The sequence below is a fragment of the Scleropages formosus genome, chromosome 11 (assembly GCF_900964775.1).
Source record: "Scleropages formosus chromosome 11, fSclFor1.1, whole genome shotgun sequence".
Taxonomy (NCBI): Eukaryota; Metazoa; Chordata; class Actinopteri; order Osteoglossiformes; family Osteoglossidae; genus Scleropages; species Scleropages formosus.
Genome location: NC_041816.1, coordinates 27,835,595 through 27,856,729, shown reverse-complemented (window position 1 = coordinate 27,856,729; position 21,135 = coordinate 27,835,595). Strand labels below are relative to the sequence as shown.

The 21,135-nt window shown below is 42.6% G+C and overlaps 1 protein-coding gene across 1 annotated transcript; it reads left to right on the top strand.

The window, feature by feature from the left end:
- The first annotated feature begins 8,580 nt into the window (after positions 1–8,580).
- Positions 8,581–20,418, top strand: LOC114911838 (butyrophilin subfamily 1 member A1-like). The gene is made up of 13 exons (XM_029255986.1): positions 8,581–8,616; positions 11,648–11,722; positions 11,823–12,173; positions 12,724–13,005; positions 13,397–13,522; positions 14,062–14,082; positions 14,389–14,409; positions 14,939–14,959; positions 16,712–16,732; positions 17,646–17,666; positions 18,526–18,552; positions 18,740–18,766; positions 19,854–20,418. The coding sequence occupies exons 2-13, from the start codon at positions 11,650–11,652 to the stop codon at positions 20,381–20,383; spliced, it is 1,521 nt and encodes a 506-aa protein (XP_029111819.1). The 5' UTR covers positions 8,581–8,616; positions 11,648–11,649; the 3' UTR covers positions 20,384–20,418.
- Positions 20,419–21,135: the final 717 nt, after the last annotated feature.

Below are 21,135 nucleotides of genomic sequence, written 5' to 3'. Positions count from 1 at the left end.
TTCAATAATTTTCAAACTAATCTCAGAATGAAAATCAATTAGACTCATCGATACATGAATTTACATCTTTAAAATATTAGTATGAATATACTGTGGGTGGGTCGGTTAGACCAGGTCCTGCTCTCCGGTGGGTCTGGGGTTCGAGTCCTGCTTGGGCTGCTTTGCGACAGACTGGCGTCCTGTCCTGGGTGTGTCCCCTCCTCCTCCAGCCTTACGCCCTGTGTTGTCGGGTTAGGCTCCGGCTCCCCGCGACCCCGAATGGGACAAGCGGTTCAGATGATGACATACTGTGGATCAGTAATTTGTTATACTTGAGCTGAAAAGGAAATTCAGTGTTTTTCAGTCAAGAAGCATGGTCTTTTTTTAAACACCAACCTTTTAGTTCCTTTCCAGTAGTTAAGAAAAAGTACAACACATAAAACACACACATCATCTGAAACCACTCATCCAGCGCAGGGTTACATGGAGCTGGAGCCGAATCCAGCAACACAGGTCATAAGGCTGGAGGGGACACACCTAGGACAGGACACCAGTCCATCAGAAGACCCCCCAAGCAAGACTCAAACCTCAAACCCGCCACAGAGCAGGACCCGGTCAAACCCACTGCACCACCGCACCCCCACAGGAAATCAGCACCAATAATAAATACCTAAGTGCACAAAGTAGCCACACACATACGCACAAGAGGTAAAATTAGTCTTTCCACCTCTCTTTGACCTCAAGGTAATCCCATATGAAGCCCTATATTCTGTAACCAGATTGATATGTACAACAAAAGGAATTGCAACAGTTAATGTGTACTGAAGTACATTTTTCTTTCAGTCAACATACACGGGATGTTATCTTCCATGTGCTTTTATTAACAACTGTAAAGACACAGAGAAAACATCCAGCATTGCGATCATACATCTCCATGACTCAAGACCAAGTGGCTTAATCTCCTCCCCCAACTACCACGTCAACCTAAACGGTGCCAACATGAGTATTTAACTGAGACTCTCAAGTGGGCATTTCCCTTCATTGGTGTTTCATTGAGGGAAGGCTTAACAGTGAAGTCTGGTGTCCGAGACCCTCCCCCCTCCACACATGTTCAACACCCTCGACATATGGCTAACGTACCAACTCAACAAACTTAAACCATCTCAATTAACAATACCACACGTCCATAGATGCCAACAAGCCTGCCACTGCTAGCCACCTGCCACCAACTTTACCGATCCGTTACACACCTCCCTCCGACCTGCAACCCCATCTACCCTGCTGTCTTCTCATCTATAACTAATTACTTCTCAACATCCTTTAACATTTTCCGCTCAAATGCCTCTCCAATCACATCCTCAAATGGCACTATTAACTTTACTAAGTACATGGTCCGCTCACACTTGGAATATACCACCACGTCTGGAAACAGCGAAATAACCACAATAGCCTGTGGCACCTGGAACTCTTTGCCCACATCAGCCAGCAGCTTCTAGTCCCATCCCTTACCCCACCTACTGAGACACGTCCGCTCTTATACAGTGTTACTCTCTTCTGCATAAAACCAATCGTATTATTTATACTACCAACGGGCACGGAATTCACCACAACACACTTGCTCTCCAAACCCCCTCCGCTAAACATTTAAGCACTTGATTATGGCACCAAGTACAGTGTCCCTGCACCAAACTAACTTCCCATGCACACAAAATGTTCCTCAGTGTTGCCACACACCTACACAACTTACAACAACCTTCACCACCTCCCCACTGCTTAACATTTTGCAGAATCTGCAGCACATCATGTGTCGCTCCAGTGATAAACTTAATGTGACTGGTCTCCACAGCCTACGTCTTGCCAGCGTAGCCTCTGCTTCTCCACACCATCTTAATTCATACACTGACCTGCTTTATCTGTGTGACTCGCCTTCTGAGTCATTAACAACCTTTCACTCCCAACCAAGACATTGTGCAGCTTTGTGTGCTGAAAAAACAAACATCCCCAAAGTAAGCTTTCATTAGCCTCATAACACTCTCCTAAAAACCTGAACCCAAAAGTATTCAATGTAGAAACAATATATCAATGCATTAATTAATGTTTTAGTTACATGTTCACATTTTACTGATTGTAGTATTGTGTCCTAATTACTAAAAAATGTAAAAATAAACATACTTCCTGTTCCAGTGAGTTCGGCGTGTTTCTGTTCCAGTCCTGAGTTGCCGTCCTTTCTGTGCTGGTCCTTTGTGATCTTGTCCAAGTGCTATATTCCAACTACATCTGCATCAAGCCTCTGTGTATTAGTTCTGTGTGTGTAAACCTTCTTCACTTACTGTCTGAACACACTGTAAGCTATAACTAAGTCATAATGCAGACTCTTCATGCAAAAATAAAATTTTCTCAAAAAGAGTGTAGTACAATGAGATGGGACTGATGAGATTCTGACCCACCAGACAATGCAACAGTTTACCCAAACAACAGGAAACAGAGCAGAAGACAAATCAACTGACATTTTAAAAAACTGAGAAACTAGAAGAAATGCATTAACTTTGTTCAAAACCAGAGACTCCTGCCACAAAGTATTGTGGATAGAACCACTGTACATACATCCCTCAGAGCCCCCACAATATTGTTGTGATAGATAAATAACTGCAATGATTCCATCTCAAGGACCCCCCCTCCCCCATTTTCTCATACTGTAAGATGAACAGGAATAGTAATTGTCCCCCAAAGAGTTTTGTTTTATTCTTAAATTAATCAAGATTAATCTTTATCAGTCCTTCCCCTGTGAGTGTCAACTTTGAAGGCAAAAACTTCTTTAAACTATTCTAGAACCTGCCACGGGGTCTCCTGTAGCTGGGCATCCGGAGCACCACAGTTATTTTTCCAAATCTCCCTTACTGCAGCGAGGTGATCCATCTGTTCAGCCGGTTCAACCCTGCAGGCTTGTCAGCTGAGGTACACATTGGTGAAAAGCAGTGGGGTTTGGTGTTCTTAGCATGGCCTGCACACTTGAAGTGGTGCCACTGTTGATAAGAGGAAATTGGGGGTTGTTATCAACGTCTGCATATGGTTGATCTACTGCTGGAACAGTCATTGTGCCGATAGAGGTAAACACTGGGGCAGCTTGGTAGGAGGGGGGATCAACTGCACACACTGTCCCTCAGGTAGAATGAGTTTACCACTCCCCAAGTTCAGAACACACCCCGTGCATTTCAAGAAGTCCAGGCCCAAGATGTATGGCTCTTGTACAGCCGCGACCCAAGCCGAAAAAGTCACTAGCACCCCCTCCACCATGAATAAAAATGTCCCTCTCTCTTTTGTAGGTGTTATATCACCTGTCACAATCTTTAGCTACACAGAGGTTTGTTCCAAGACGGTTTCAACTAGAACAACGGCAGGCCTCACCAATGTGGCGGTTGAAATGGTGTCCACAAAAGCTGTGCAAGATATGTCCCCCACTAAGACTGAAAAGTGCAAAAAATTTCTGACCTTGGTCCATCCGACAGTCACTACTGGATCTCCTGGCACTACTGCTGGGCAGTCCCCTCCTCTGCTGGCATTTCAACACTACTCTCAGTTCATGGGCGAAGAGGCCCATGTTGTTTGGGCTACAAGGGCCCCCTGCTGCTTGTTGGCTCTGGAGCAGTACCTAAGTAGGTGACCGGGTTGACCATACCCCCAGCAGACACCCCGTCCCATTGGGCTGGCTGTGATGTCACTGCACACATAATATCCTGCATCCATGATGGTCTGATCTCCGATGTGTCTGATGTAGCCCTTATTGTTACAGTAAATGCTCTGCCCTGCATTGTAGCACTTACTGCAGTTTCTCTTTCTACCACCAGTTCCAGCGCTTCCCCCAGTGACAAGGGGTGAACAAACTGTATGTGCAGGAGGAGCTTATTATGTGTGAGCGCTTGGACAGTTTGATCCCATGTCACAAAGCACAAGTCATCTCAAACTGGTTCCATGAACATGACAATGAGTTCAGTGTACTTCAATGGCTTCCCCAGTCACCAGATCTGAATGCAACAGAATACATTTGGGATGTGGTAGAATGGGAAATTTGCAGCATGAATGTGCAGCTGACAAATCTTCAGCAATTACGTCAGGCAATCATGTCAACATTTACCAGAATCTCTAAAGAATGTTTGTAGCACCTTGCTGAATCCATGCCATGGAGAATCCAGGGTGTGCGTAGCATTTGTGGTGTGAAAGATTGTTTGAGTGTGGTGTGAAAATATATTGCTGCAGGAGAACAGCATTGCAGGCTGCACAAAGCGTACAAATAATCTGACAGTACATTTGAAAGCCAAGAAAGCAGAATTTGAAGCCCTAACCAGTGCATTAACCATGCTTGCTCAAGAGCCTAATATAGGAGAAGACCAGCAGAAGAAGGAGGGAAAGACACCTCTCCATCCAGCGATGCTGCAACCCCCTCCCTACAACCCCGACCATGGAGCCATGGGTGATACGAAGGATGGAGACCTAGGCTTGGGAACGCTGTTCTTGCTTAACACCATCAGAAGCAGTCTTGTGTATTCCCCGTATAATCTGTCAGGTCCTGTTTCTCCACCCACTTCATAGCACCAAGTGCCGCTGATTCAGATGCCTGACCCCCGATGCCCTAACCAAGACGGGAACCCCAGAGTGGTCTTGGTGCCGAAGAACTGGGACGGACAACATTTCTTGGAGGCTATCCAGGACCTAGATGACCTTTACAAACTCAGTGGTGGTGAATTGTCTCAAGCCCAAAGATGCAAGCTCAGGTGCATCTGAAACAGCGTGCAAGAGGGGTGGGCTGGCTTGAACTGAGACGCAAACAGCTTCAGCGGAGACAGTAACAACACTGATGGAAACTGTGGGTATGGGCAGAATCGAAGTCCAGGAAATCCTGGAGGAGGTAGAGGATAATCTGGGGAGTCCCAGTCTCAGGCCAATAGGAAAATGTGTTTCATTTGCAGAAAACCAGAGCACTGGAAAGCAGACTGTCCCGACAACCAGTGGACTGACTCGCAAGACCAATTGTGGCCGGCGTCCCCACCGAGGGGAATGACATCATTCAATCACAGTGCCTAGACACTTCTGTGACTAACCACTTGTTTCCCCTTAGTGACCACTGCCCAGTTAACCTGCTTGTTCAAGACTTGCTTGCAAATCTTCGTGTGACTGTCTCTGTGACCGAAGGAGGTACCAACGTCACATCTCCAATATGGGGACTGGTTTCTCAGCAGTAATGTTGTCTGAGCCTGACTTCGTTATGCCTGTAAACATCACAGTATTGCAGTACCAGGATAATCTCCTGTTATAAGATGACGACAAAGGGAACTGTATTTGAGCATTTCATGCTGAAAGGGGGGGAGTGTGGGTATTGCAATGCCGTGATGTTTACAGGCATAACGAAGTGAAGCTTAAACAAGTCGAAACAAGAACCACCAGAGTCATAGTGACAGTGAGGCGATCACTCTCCTACAAGGTGACAATGCAACTGTATGCGAGCATTTCATGCTCAAAGGGGGGTGTGTGGTGTGAAAAATTGTTCAAGTAATTAACATGTTCAAGTGATTTAGATGTTCCAGTCAATATGTTCAGAAAATGTATGTTGTCCCTTGGCTTTATGCTCTGTTTAACGCAATGGAAAATGTTGGTAGGGAAACGAGAAGCAAATAAATTTTGCAAAAGGAGGACAAATTGCTCAGAGTAAATCACAAGGGAAGTTTTAAAAGTGTTGCCATGCCTTATGATGACCTATGTATGAGCTTGCACATAAAAGGAGGCAATGCAAACTGATCAGGGAGACACCCAGTTGTCCACACATCTCAGTTAAATTAGCCTAATATTGGTTCCCCAGAAGGGGGTCCTGCTCTCCAGTGGGTCGGGGGTTTGAGTCCTGCTTGGGGTGCCTTGCGACAGACTGGTGTCTTGTCGTGGGTGTCCCCCCTCCCCTTACGCCCTGTGTTGCCGGGTAGGCTCCATGACCCCGTATGGGACAAGCAGCTCTGAAAGTGTGTGTGTGTGTGTGTGTGTGTGTGTGTGTGTGTGTGTGTGGTTTGCCAGATTTCAATCTCCACACAGCTGATCAAGTGACGGCACAAATATGTGAGTCTACTGTAACAAATCTTTTCGGCTGGTTTGATAGCATAGTAATAACAACACATCAGTGTTGTTATGCAGCACATAACAGCCTCACAGTGCCTGGGTTGCTTGTTTGGATGAGTTTTGAGCCTTTCTCAGTCTGTAGTTTGTATTTTTTTCCCATGTTTTCGAATAGGTTTCCTCTGGGCGCTCCAGTTTTGGTGACTCTAAATTGCCTACTGCGTGTTTGATTGCCCTGTCAAAGTTTCTGCTTTATGCTGTTTGCTCCTGGGATAGGCTCTGGACTTCCATGACCCTACATTATCAACAATGAAAGGATGACTAATATTTACCTGAAAATAAAGTTTTTATTTAACTGTTATCTGTTATAAAAGGGGGTGCGGTGGCGCAGTGGGTTGGACCACAGTCTTGCTCTCCAGTAGGTCTGGGGTTTGAGTCCCGCTTGTGGTGCCTTGTGACGGACTGGCGTCCTGTCCTGTGTGTGTCCCCTCCCCCTCCGGCCTTACGCCCTGTGTTGCCGGGTAGGCTCCGTGACCCCGTATGGGATGAGCGGTTCTGAAAGTGTGTGTGTGTGTGTGTGTGTGTGTGTGTGTGTGTGTGTTATAATGGATGTCACAGCAAGGAGAATCACTAAATTCAGAGCAAGAAATCATAGTGATTATTTCATTATTCTTTGTTCTGGTGGAGCAACAGCTTTGTTGTTACATCTACAGATGAGCTGCTCAACAAGAGCAAGTAGAATATGCTTTCATGTAATGACTGATTGGCTGCATTGAATCTGGACTATGATTTGTCACATGACTGACTGACAGACAAAGGATATCAGCACATTTATTGACCTTCCTTTCCACAAAACATATCAGTGATGAGAACAAGTGACTGTTAGGTGTAAGAACCAGTAAGATGTAAAAACATATCTTGTTTTCTGCTTAATTCAGTCATAAACACCTTAGAGAAATGAAGGAAACAGTACAAGGTACCGTTCGAATCCAAATACACCCCAAGAGCTGGAATAAAGGTGTAAACAACAAGAGAAAAACAAGGTAAATGTGTCCTGGTACAGTCATAAACAAGGTAATGTTTTAGCCCAAACAGAAGAGGTCCGCAGTCGGAGGCCTCAAAATATAAAAATATGGATTCTAGAAGGTTCCTTTGGCAAACACACACTTCACCACAAAGACATTTTCCACAGAAACGTTTCAATGTTTTCCACACACTGATCTTCCCCTCTTATTGCGAGCAAAAGAAAAAATACATTTAAAGTGTCAAATGAGGGAGTGTGGTGGCGCAGCGGGTCTGGCCGGGTCCTGCTCTCTGGCGGGTCTGGGGTTTGAGTCCCACTTGGGGTGCCTTGTAATGGACTGGCGTCCCGTCCTGGGTGTGTCCCCTCCTTCTCCTGCTTTATGCCCTGTGTTGCTGGGTTAGGCTCCGGCTCACTGCAACCCCACTCGGGACAAGTGGTTTCAGACAATGTGTGCTTTAAAGTTACTTAATGTGGAAGCAAACAATCATTTAATGCACAATTCACACACACACACACACACACACACACACACACACTTTCTGAACCGCTTGTCCCATACAGGGTCAAGGACTGAACCGACACATCAGTGCTGCGCTCGAACCCCATCGCTTCCGATCACACAGCAAGCAGGGGGGAGGGGTGATACTTCCCTTTAACAACTCAACTCTTCCCCTACTTGCACCCATACTTGTACTTATCCCCCACTCACAGCCGCCATCCACGAAAGTGCTGCAGTTCCACGTCTCTTCTGTCCACCCTTTCCGTGTCCTTAAATAGCAGTTAACATGTCCACCTGCACACCTTTATTCCTCATACTTCACTCAGTCGACACACCCACACATCCCCGAGGGACAGAAACACACTTTGAGTTTCTTAACACAATAAGATATTAAAGAAATTCCACTTTCTGGCAGAAGTGGCAATGACTGCTGGAAAAGGGAACTCAATAAACTTTCTTTCCCATTTGTAAATAAGAAAAGTGTAAGTCCATGTGAAGACAAAGAGGTGAGACGTGGACCCCTGGAGACACCTTCTTGGACAGGAAACACAGAGAATGAGACACAGGACTTGGTCAAGACTGAAGTTGTTTCTCTTCCAGCTCCAGGTGACATGAGCTCTGAGTTCTGCTGCCGCTCCTCACTGTAAATCCGTGTCCTCATCATTGACAAATGGCTCTTTTCTACAATAAATCATAATTCCAACAATCTCCTCATTGGATTCAGTAATAAAGTCAATGATCAACTTCCCTTTGTTGTCTCTTTTTCTCACAATCGTAACACAGTTTTTTCCCCCAAAGTACCGCAATATTATTTTTCAGTACTTTTATATTTATTATAGGAACTGCAGTCACACTGATCAAAGCTTGTTACTTTTCAGCTTTCTGTCATATTCCACTATTTCAGTTAGATTTAGGAATATTTCAATATATGAGTTAACAGCTCCCTCTTCTGCCCATAAACATCTTAAAAATGAAAGTAAAACTTGTGGAAACGCGGAACACCTGGTGACACGAACAGGTATGTTTCTCCGTGTAAAATGAACTACTGTTAAATGTCATTAATTACATAACTACATAATATTTATATTTGCTTAATATTATCATGAATAACTGTACACCGCTTAACAGATTTCATACTTTGAAACTATTTTTATTTTTGGGAACTGATGTACCAGGTGGAGTAAAACACGGTAAGGAGCGCAGCTGTGGGTGTGGATCGCGGATATGAAACAACTGTAGTGCCCATAAAACAGTGTTTACTAATACTTCTATTATATATATATTATAATACATGATAGGCGACAAGAGAAAACTGCGAGAATAAAGTGAAGTTTTACTCTTCTGTCAGGAGATAATACCCCTAATAAGAGTAACTCCTGACAGACATGAACCATGGTATCAAACACACACATTGTGTCCACAACCTGCTACATGAAAAGTGACAACTATTTACAGTGTATTTTCTCACCGCTTTCACTAGGGGCGCCATTGAGTAACGAGAGTAACTACGATACTTCAAATCGTGATCAATTATAAACCCCTCAGTCATTTAAATAACTGCATTTATGTTGTTTCAGAACTCTGATGACTAGTACAATACTGTACATGTTAACATGTTTAAGTAATTATCCCAATATATGGCAAGACATTTTTATGTCTGACAGTTTTACACAATACTGATGACATCCAGTGCTTTTTTATTCTATTATAATATTGTTACATACACTAAGGTGTTTGTTGAGTCTTTTGCATGTTTTGGATCTCCAGTTTCATTTAGATTTTACTGTGACTAGATTTTTTCTGTGACTAGCACAGAAATCCAATAACAACTCACCACTCGGGTTCAGATCAGGGAGGCCGTTCCTCCCGATCACGCCCCTCCAGGTGTCACTGTCGCTGCCCACGTGGGCGTTAAAGTCCCCCAGTAGAACGACAGAGTCCCCAGTGGGAGCGCTTATAGCACGCCCCCCAGGGACTCTAAAAAGGCCGGGTACTCTACACTGCCGCTAGGCGCATAAGCACAAACGACAGTGAGAGACCGTTCCCTGACCCGAAGGCGCAGGGAGACGACCCTCTCATTCACCGGGGAGAGATTTTATTCAGATGGTTCAAATGATTCTGTGTTTTAATGACTGTGCAGAATAAACTCATTGATAACTTGGAGCAACATGTGAGTTTATTATAATATTCCCTTTATGTCAAGGCCACATCTAATTCCTTTATGTCAACAATCAGAACCTGTAAAGTTGTAATTCAAACTTTTTGGGATTTTTTCTTTGCAATTTTGTGCTTTTCAAACATAGTCTGTGCCATTTTATTTACTGTACAATTGGTGCATTTTCAGTAGCTATGTTTTGATCTCTGTGTTTGAATCATTTCGTTCACATTATTAGGCCATCAAACACACTGAACATTAATCACACGCTGGGTCAGATTTAGCTGCAGAGGTTTTCTTTATGATGGGGGTGCGGTGGCGCAGCGGGCTTGGCTGGGTCCTGCTCTCTTGCAGGTCTGGGGTTCAAGTTGCACCTGGGTGCCTTGTGATGGACTGGTGTCCAGACCTGGATGTGTTCCCTCCAGCGCTATGCCCCATATTGCTGGGTTAGGCTCTTGCTCGCTGCCACCCTGCTCAGGACTAGCGGCTTCAGCCCGTGTAGGTGGGTTTTTCATTTAATTTGTTGTCCAAGGCTGGCAAACAAAAAGTCCTAAAACAAAATTCATACATTAAGTTAACAGTTCATAGAAGTACAAGCACAGCGAGTAGCGCTGCTGTCTCACACCACCTGGGTGATGTGAGAGGACGTGAGTTCCATCCCTACTCAGTCTGTGTGGAGTTTGCATGTTCTCCCCGTGTCTTTGTGGGTTTCCTCTGGGTGCTGTCGTTATAAATACTTTTAGCATCCCTTCTGGATGTTAGACTCAGTAAGGAATAGGGTACGAAGGAGTCACACATAAAATTTACTATATACATACACAACTACACACAAAGTAGATCAGCAGTAGCAACAGGAACAAACAAAAGGAGAAAAAGGGAGAGAGAAGCTGGAAAAAGAGGAATAGGAGGGAGAACACGGATAAGAAGGGACAGGGGTGGATTCAAATGAAAAAGAAATGGTTTATAAAATGATTACGGGGGGTGCGGTGGCGCAGTGGGTTGGACCACAGTCCTGCTCTCCGGTGGGTCTGGGATTTCAGTCCCGCTTGGGGTGCCTTGCGGTGGACTGGCGTCCCGTCCTGGGTGTGTCCCCTCCCCTTCCGGCCTTACGCCCTGTGTTGCCGGGTAGGCTCCGGTTCCCTGCAACCCCGTATGGGACAAGCGGTTCTGAAAATGTATGTGTGTGTGTGTGTGTGTGTGTGTGGTTTATGAAAGAAAACTGGGAGCCTATTAGACCCCAGTGACTGTATTTTGTGGAATATTCCGGAGTTTTATTTAACCGACAACTTTAAAGTAACTTCCGTTCATTTATCAATTTGAACAGCAGGTTACTTTTTCCTGGAGTAATTCAGGGTGATTACTTTCATCTAGGGTAAAATAGCAGGAATGACACTCAATGCAAGGAAGTTCTGATGAGAAACACCAGCCCTAATTGTACACCATGCAGTAGTATGTGTACCATGGTACAGTGTACCAGTTATGAAGGTAGTGCTGACAGTCCTGTCCTCTTCTTACTCTAGATTTTATGATCTTCACATGGAAGCCATCAAAGTCTAATTCTCTCTCACCGAGTCAGATAACTATGTATAGTCATATAATCTTATGTTCTTTGAAGAGATGAAAGTGGTGAGATGAAAGCAGCTTGTAGTGTAGTGGCATGAGCTTCTCTGCTTGGACCCACAGTTTGCAGGTTCAAACAACCAGTTCTGGCTGTAATAACTTTGAGCAAGGTACCTACTTGAATTGCTCTAGTAAAAAAATCAAACTGTACAAATAGCAGAATAATTTGAGGTGGGCTAATATTGTAGATTGTTTTAGAGAAAAGTATAAGCTAAATAAAACAACATGTATATGTTATCATAACTGGTGGTTTCTGCACATGTTTTTCTTCCAGTGATGAAGATCAGTTGGTCTGAGTGTCTCTGTTTGATTCTCCTGCATCTCCAGCAGACCACTGTCTCCACACTGGGTACATATTTTTCCTCAGATAAAAAAAAAAAAAAAAAAAAAAACTCAATCATATTGTCTCTGGAACTGAATAAATCCTCAGTGTGTGTTTGTCTTCACAGAGAGGTTTGAGGTTCTTGGTCCAGCTGATCCTGTAGTTGCTGTAGCTGGTGAAGATGTTGTTCTGCCTTGTTACCTGAAACCCAGCATCAGTGCTATGGACCTACATGTGGAGTGGTTCAGAGTTCAGATTGATAACCCAATTGTACATCTTTACCGGGATCATGAGGACAGAAATGAGAATCAACTTCCATCCTACAGGGGAAGGACATCACTATTCCCTGAGGAACTGAAGAAGGGAAACACATCATTAAAACTCTGTGATGTCAGAGGCTCTGATGATGGGCCGTATAAATGTTTTGTGGAGTCTCAGGAGTGGCAGGATGATTCCTGGATTAATCTGCATATTAAAGGTGACAATTTGAAATTTTATATTAAAATCAGAGGCGGCACAGCGGGCTTGGCTGGGTCCTGCTGTCTGGGGGGTCTGGGGTTCGAGTCCTGCTTGGGGTGCCTTGTGACGGACCGACGTTCTGTCCTGCGTGTGTCCCCTCCGGCCTTGCACCCTGTCTTGCCGGGTTAGGCTCCAGTTTGCCGCAACCCCACTTAGGACAAGCGGCTTCAGCAAGTGTCCATTCTCCATGTCCATTCTCAGAACTGCTTGTCCCATACGGGGGTCGCAGGGAACCAGAGCCCACCTGGCAACACAGGGTGTAAGGCCGGAGGGGGAGGGGACACACTCAGGATGGGATGCCCGTCTGTCGCAAGGCACCCCAAGCGGGACTCGAACCCCAGACCCACCAAAGAGCAGGACCCGGTCCAACCCACTGTGACTCCAGCAAGTGTGTGTATTAAAATCAAATTGTTATCTTTGAAGCACATACAATAATTTAAACACTTTTTTTCCTTCCTTCACTTTCATGAATCTGTTACTGTTTCACAACACTAGTCTTGTTTCTGTAGCTGTAGGAACCCAACCACTGATCTCCATTGAAGGATATAAAGAAGGAGGGATCAGTCTGGTGTGTGAATCTAAAGGCTGGTTCCCTCAGCCTCAAGTGGTCTGGATGGACAGTGAAGGACACAGTCTCCCTGCTGGACACACAGAGACACACACAGACAGTATGGGCCTCTTCACCGTGAGACGACGTGTTATTGTACAGGAGACAGAGACCAACAGGTTCACCTGTCGAGTTCAACAGCAGCAGATAAATGAAATGAAAGAGACAATAACTGACATCCCTGGTGAGTTACAGATATTTTGTATAAATAAAGGGGGGTGTAGTGGTGCGGTGGATTCAGCTGGTGCCTGCTGTGCAGCAGGTATAAACAGCTCGATGCAGGTACAGCATATCACATGTTTTAATTACTGTGAATAATGAACAGGTTCCAGTCTCACTGATTTTTTTGTATCGTCCTGATTTGTGCCCTGATCTGTCTGTATGAAAGTTTTCCCACACTGATGGCAGTTTCCTCAAGACCAAATTTGTGGTGCTTGTTTACTAGTTTCTTCTGGTTAAATAAAACATTAGTTCTGCAGGTTCTGCACTGATAAAATTGCTTATTTTAATCTTTAATTACCAAAAGGTGCAAATCTGTAATCATTATGTGAAATTAATTATTTGCTGTATTCCAGGTGAAATGTTCCATCGTGCCCATCCCTGGAAGGTGACCTTTGCTGTCATCTTCAGTCTGTCTGCTGTTGGTATTACTGGATGCGCAGTTTTGATTCACCGTTTTGTAAAACTGCGGAAAAAGAGAGGTATTTTAGCAAGTTACTGTTCACATTTATGGTTTTGTTCATGTTAAAAAAAAGTTAAAAAACATAGTTGAAAAGCAGTATTATGTGAAAATGACTTTATATCATAGCCCGCAGCAATAATTATATGGTGTGAGTTTTATTCACTAGTTAGAGTCAGTTGTTTTTGGTTATTTATTATTAGCAACTATAACATTCTGAACTATAACAATATTGTGTTCAAAGAATATTTAAACATTTTTCCAACCATGAGTTCTAAGCTCAAATTGAATAAAAAATTCAATGTTTAAAATGTAGTTGCACAGTAACTGGTTGCTGAATTGCACTTTTTAAGGTATTTACAATATTCACTTGTAGTTTAAATAACTGATCACTTGCCACCACAGCTGAGGATGAGATAATATGATAAAATACTAAAAGTCACATGCAAATATTTATTTGCAGTGTGTGACTGTAATGTTTCATGACACTGACCGCATGACATAATTTCATTTATTTCTCTTTATACTGAATAATTACAATATTTACTCTTTCATCTACAGCTCAGCTCAAAGAACAGTATGGTAAGTAATAGAGTTGTATGAAAGCGATGTATGAAATGTTGGAAAATTGCATATTTAAGACATATATAAAAAAGGATAATTAGGAACAATTTGCAAACAAAAAAGTTAGACATTTAACATTCCCTATAACACTTACTGTGATTTTTACACCTCTTTCTGCCAGTTCACAGTAATAATTGTGGCCCTTTGCCAAAAAAAGGTTGGACACCTCTGGTTTATGTGTGCTATTTTAGATTATCTCATTACATCATTTAATTAATCTTTGTTTTCACTGACTAATTACAATTTTTACCCTTTTATCCACAGGTGAGCTCCAAGAACAGCATGGTAAGAAATAGAGTTTTATGAAAGTGATTTATGAAAATGTAGCAAAATCACCTCTTTTGAACATGTATTAAAAAAGAAAAATTAACAAAAATTAATGAGAATTTTTGGGGGCACAATGGTGCAGCAGGTTTGGCTGGGGCCTGTTGTGTGGTGGGTCTGGGGTTCAAGTACTGCTTGGGGTGCCTTACAGTGGACTGGTGTCTCGTCCTGCGTGTGTCCCCTCCCCCTCCATCCTTGCGCCCTGTGTTGCTGGGTTAGGCTCTGGTTGCCCGCCATCACAGGAGAGACCTATGGTTGTACACATTGTGTGTGTGTAGTAAAGATTTTGGATATTTAGCATTCTCTGTAACACTTACTGTGATTTTTAGACCTGTGTCTGTAGAACCAGTTCACAGTAATTATTGTGGCCCTTTGCCAAAAAAGATTGGATCCCCTGGTTTATGTGTGTTATTTTAGAAGACCTCATTACATCATTTAATTCCACTCTGTTTTCACTGACTAATTACAATTTTTACCCTTTTATCCACAGGTGACCTCATGAAACGGGATGGTAAGTAATAGAGTTTTATGAAAGTGATGTATGAAAATGTTGCAATATCACTTCTTTAAGACAAATATGAAACAAAAAAACTGTTTTGCTAACCTCTTGTTCACTGATATAACAATTTCTATCATTTGTGTGAATGAGTGCAATGTATGAAAAATGTTACTGGATGTTAATGACTGATAGAATTACAGTGTATAATGCGGTGGCACAGTCAGATGACCTGTAGAAATGATCACGTCAAAGTCAGTGTTGGACGCATGTTAATTCAGCAACAGTTATCTTCTTTGTCAGGATTTTCACATTTGCAAAAAAAATAATTTATTAATTTTCTCTCAAGGTATTTTTATGTTCTGTATAATATTTTCTGCATCACTGATGATCCCTTTTCCATAGTGAGAATCTAAAGATTTTACAGCTTGTAAAGAGATTTTGATAATTAAATCCAGTTGCTGAGCAAGTAACTGTAGTGTTTTCACTGCTGGATCATAGACAGTTTGTTCCTACTGGTCTGAGAGATCAAGAACAATAACTGCAAACTGAAAAACTGCACATAAAATATTCAGTAACAACTTTGATTGAATGACATATTTTCTTGCAATAATACACACACATACACACATTTTCTGAACCGCTTGTCCCATACGGCGTCACGGGGAACCAGAGCCTACCCGGCAACTCAGAGCGTAAGGCTGAAGGGGGATGGGACACACGTAGGACGGGATGCCAGTCCGTCGCAAGGCACCCAAAGCGGGACTCGAACCCCAGACCCACTGGAGAGCAGGACCCGGCCCAACCCACTGTGCCACCGCGCCCTCCTCTTGCAATAATATTTTGCTGTAAATTTCAGAAAACTAGCAAGTTGGATATTTGCTTAAGTCAACATCTGTATGGTGAGAACATCTGTATGAAGGTTCAACAGGAATTTCCTTCTGAAATCAACTATTACAGACTGTTACAGAAAATATTTACTTCTTCAGTTCCGTTTTATTACCGTTTATTCCTTTTTGTAGTTCCATGAGAGAGCTCTGTTTCATTGCTTTTTCAGATGACTGTCTAAATAGGCTTCCGAGTTGGTATCACAGGTTTTATGACGATGAACCAATAAAGGAATCAAGCTACAGAATTGTTGTTTATCAAAATTCAGCAGAAATTTGTCACCATAGCAAGAGCTTGAAGTTTTTAACTGCAGCTTATTATTAGATTTAAGTTGAGGGTTATTGTTTTGGGAGGGGTGCGGTGGCGCAGTGGGTTGGACCTCAGTCCTGCTCTCTAGTGGGTCTGGGGTTTGAGTCCTGCTTGGGGTGCCTTGCGACAGACTGGCGTCCTGTCCTGCGTGCATCCCCTCCCCTTCCAGCCTTAGGCCCTGTGTTGCCGGGTTAGGCTCCAGCTCCCCGTGACCCTGCGTGGGACAAGTGGTTTCAGATAATGTGTGTGTGTAAAACTGTTCAGTTTATATTTATGATGCAACAGGGTTCATTAACATATATATCACGGTAAATCATATTGCTGGCATGAACAAAACACAGTTAGAAGCAATTTTTCTGCAATGAAAAATCTGATATATTAAAATCTTTTGCTCCCAGTGTGTCAGACATGGTTAAAGTGGAAGAAGATATTATGATAACATGTAAACACTCACAAACATATTTATATGCAGTGTGTGACTGTACTGTTTCGTGACACGAACTTCATTGCATAATTTCATTTATCTTAGCTCTCACTGATTAATTACAATATTTACTTTTACACCTACAGGTGAGCTCCAAGAGCAGCACGGTAGGTAATACAGCTGTATAAAAGTGATGACTGGAAATGTTTCAATTTCACATCTTTCAGATAAATATCAAAAATAATTTTCTGTCTTGTTCGCTGATAAAACTGTTTGCTTTAATTGTGTGAATGAATACGTTTTATGAAATAATATTTCTAGATAAGGGGGTGTGGTGGCGCAGTGGGATGGACCACAGTCCTGCTCTCCTGTGGGTCTGGGGTTCGAGTCCTGCTTGGGGTGCCTTGCGGTGGACTGGCATCCCATCCTGGGTGTGTTCCCTTCTCCTCCAGCCTTATGCCCCGTGTTACCGGGTAGGCTCCGGTTCCCCATGACCCTGTATAGGATAAGCGGTTCTGAAAATGTGTGCGTGTGTGTTTCTGGATATTAATGACTGACAGAATTACAGTGTATAACATGGTACCGCAGCCAGATGACCTGTAGAAATTACCATGTTGAAGTCAGTGTTGGACGCAGGTTAATTAAGCAGCACTTTCCTTCTTTGTCAGGATTTCACTTCTGAAAAAAAAAGTTTATTGATTTCATCTTTTTTTCTCTCATTTATTCATTGCATAATTTCATCAATCTTAGTTCTAACTGACTAATTACAATATGTACTCTTACATCTACAGGTGAGCTCAAAAAACAGCATGTAATGCAGTTGTATGAAAGTGATGTTCTAAAATTTTGAAATATCACCATTATATTGTGTCAAAACATGAACCTACTCTATAGCATGACAGAAAAATACAAATATGCCACTAAAGTAAATGCACATAAATGGCAAAAAGGAGGGAACAGAATAAGAGGCTCATTTATTTACTAGAAAGAGAATGAAAGAGAGTCAGCAGATCCACTGAACTCCGTCTGTTATTTTTTTAAATCTGTCTTTTATTCACATTGATGTTCTTCTATCTACAGAACTCATCACCAGACAACTGAGTAAGTAAGAGGACTTGTGTTTCTGTTTGTGCCTTTGTGTGTGTGTGTTTATGCAAATATGAAAGTATAACAGCAAAACACACCTTTCAAAAGCAAAACTGTCTGGGTACAGAAACAATGTGAGAAAAAAACATATCAGAAATACGGGAAAAAGATGAAAAATCATTTTGAATTGACAAATAATTTTTTGAAAAATAATAGATTCTTTTTAATTTGGGTTGGAGATGAGGAAGGAGCTTCTCTGAGTCATAATGTGAAGAAAATATTGTGCTTAGAATAAAACAGTTCAGTTACTCTCAACACAACAGCTGAATAACAAAGATCACTGTAAGGGTAAATGGTTCATGATTATATATTTCATCAGTCCATAAAATAGGCATAATGTCTCTGTTAAAAATGGATAAGTAAAAATACCACTAATGGCATTCTATTTGCTAAGTAAAACAAGGTAAACAGTACATGTACTGAGAGAGAAATGTATCATCACCTCCTGTACAGCTGTAGTTACTGTTAGTAGAACAGAGATGGTACTACTGTACCTGCAGAAACTCAAGAGCATCACATACTGTTCATACTGTATTTTACTGTGTTTGTATTTTAACAAAAGAAGGAGCCACAAAACAGTCCATAATTTAACAGTTTATGGAGTCCATCCTGAGTAAAGTGACTGTGAAAGGTTTGTTTCTGTCACAATCAGAGTCCAATAACTATACACTGTACCTGTAAATTAAACTGATTTTGTATTTTTTATACTTCATTTTAGTGTTTTTTAAAAAAAAATCAGTTCATAAAAAGTTGTATAAAATGAATGATTTCAGTGGCCTTATGCAGTTTTTCTATCTGTATTCTCCATGTCCAGCTGTAGAAAATATGTGCAGGAGAGCTGGTAAGTAGAGTGGAGCTGAATTGATCCCACAGAAGCGAGTTTGGTCCTTCTTATACTGTATGTGACACCATATGAGACTCTGTCCTGTAAAAATGGACACGAAAGACACTGAGACAAGTCCAGACTGACTGCAGTATCTGCTGTGCCACTAATTCCATGTGTCTCATTTTTATTTCTCTCTCTACAGAACTTCTGAAGGCACAAAGATACGCAGGTGAGTTTCTTCTGCTTCTTCTCCCCATTGCAGCTCTTCTCTGTAGGAGACACAATAATGACTGATTGGCTGCATTGAATCTGGACTCTCATTTGTCACATGATTGACTGACAGACACAGGATATGAGCACATTTATTGACCTTCCTTTCCACAAAACATCTCATCAGTGATGAGAACAAGTGACTGTTTCTCACAAGAGTGCAGTTCAATCCACACTGAGCTCCTGGTGAGAAGGAGATGTTACAGCTATGAGTGAAAGACAAACAGAAACGGAACTCAGTCTTTATGTATCCGGTGCTGTTTGTTGGTCCTTCTGCTCTCATTGTTTCCTTCTCAACATTATCAAACCAAATGAAATCAAATGCACTAAAAAGTGCATAAATATAAAAACATTCTAGAAGGTTCCTTTAGCAAACACACACTTTACCACAGAGACATTTTCCACAGAAAAGTTTCAGCGTTTTCCACAAACTGATCTTCCCCTCTTACTGTGAGCAAAAGAAAAATATATTTTAAGGACACAAAGTGTCAGATGTGACTCCACAACCTTTGCATCTTGGACCAGTTTATTTATACGGCATTTGAAGGAGAAACAGGTGTGTTAAGAGCAGATTGATGTGACCAGATCAGGTATAATTATCATAATAATCTTTTACTTCATTTTTTACTTAATTTGTCATTTTATTGTCTTCATTAATATTAATTGTCAAAACAAGTTTTAAAACAAATCCTCTTGCACTATTTTCTCAAAGGTAACATATTATTATAATTTCTCACAAAACATCCAAAACACCTGTTACCTGAGTTAAATATTAATACCTAAAAATTCCCTCATTCTTGCTAACTGCTTGTTCTAATCGCTGTCTCACTCACTCACTCACACACACACACACACACACACCACCCTCTGCTGCCGTAATGATATAACATTTCCATCCATCGATTTTCTAAACTGCTCAGTCTTTCTTAGGTTGTGGTGGCAGCAAGGAGAGCAATAACGTTTATGTATAATATAACGTTTAAAAGTGTTATTTTATTTGTTACATTTTGAAATATAATAATTGACCACGTTTCTGTCCCCCACAGTTGATGTGACTCTGGACCCTGATACAGCAAACCCCTGGCTCATCTTGTCTGAGGACAGGAAACAAGTGAGACATGGAGTCATATGGCAGGATCTCCCTGACAACCCAGAGAGGTTTAAATACCAGAGTGTCCTGGGAAAAGAGGGTTTTTCTTCAGGGAGACGTTACTGGGAGGTGCAGGTTGGGGACAAGACTTACTGGAGACTAGGAGTGGCCAGTGAATCCATCAACAGGAAAGGGTATTTTGCACTGAATCCTAGTAGTGGTCTCTGGGCTCTCAGTCTGACTGGGAATGAGTACTTGGCTTTCACTGACCCCTCTGTGTTGCTCCCCCTGAGTGTGAAGCCCCGGAAGGTGGGGGTGTATGTGGACTATGAGGAGGGTCAGGTCTCCTTTTACAGTGTGGAGGACAAGTCTCATATCTACACTTTCACTGGATATAAATTCACTGAGAAACTCTATCCATATTTCTGGCTAGGCTCCCGGAACTCAGCCCCACTCATCATATCTCCTGTCAGTGACACAGACTGAAGAAACACACACACACACACTTTCTGAACCGCTTGTCCCATACGGGGTTCAGAACCGGAGCCTACCCGGTAACACAGGGCATAAGGCCGGAGGGGGAGGGGCCACACCCAGGACGGGACGCCAGTCCGCCGCAAGGCACCCCAAGCAGGACTTGAACCACAGACCCAGCAGGACCCGGTCCAACCCGCTGCGCCACCGCGCCCCCCCACTGAAGAAACAGACTTTTGTTTGTAATGTTCAGGTCGTGATGCCATATTGATTTAATATCCCTTCTCTCCCTCATTCAGGGTTTGTAATTTTCTCCATCTAAATGTCTTTTGTACATTGTGATACTTTTAAATAATTATTGTTTAATAGAAATTATGTGTTTTAAAGTTCCATCATATGAAAGTAAACAGATCATGCAAAATTTGTAATTTCCAACCTGAAATGAACATTAAAATAAATGAGTCTCTTCAATATACACACACACACACATTTTCAGAACCGCTTGTCCCATATGGGGTCACGGGGAACCGGAGCCTACCCGGTAACACAGGGCGTAAGGCCAGAGGGGGAGGGGACACACCCAGGACGGGACGCCAGTCCGTCGCAAGGCACCCCAAGCGGGACTCGAACCCCAGACCCACTGGAGAGCAGGACTGTGGTCCAACCCACTGCGCCACCGCACCCCTTCTTCAATATATTTACATTTATTAATTTATCAGACACTTTTCTCCAAAGCGACGTTCATCTCATAGAAAATGTGTCCA

Bases quoted from the DNA above. Each gene is read 5' to 3' on its own strand.
- LOC114911838 (XM_029255986.1), top strand. From the start codon at position 11,650: ATGAAGATCAGTTGGTCTGAGTGTCTCTGTTTGATTCTCCTGCATCTC. The intron at 11,723-11,822 runs GTACATATTTTT...TTGTCTTCACAG, and splicing joins GACCACTGTCTCCACACTGG to AGAGGTTTGAGGTTCTTGGT. The intron at 18,767-19,853 runs GTGAGTTTCTTC...TGTCCCCCACAG, and splicing joins GAAGGCACAAAGATACGCAG to TTGATGTGACTCTGGACCCT.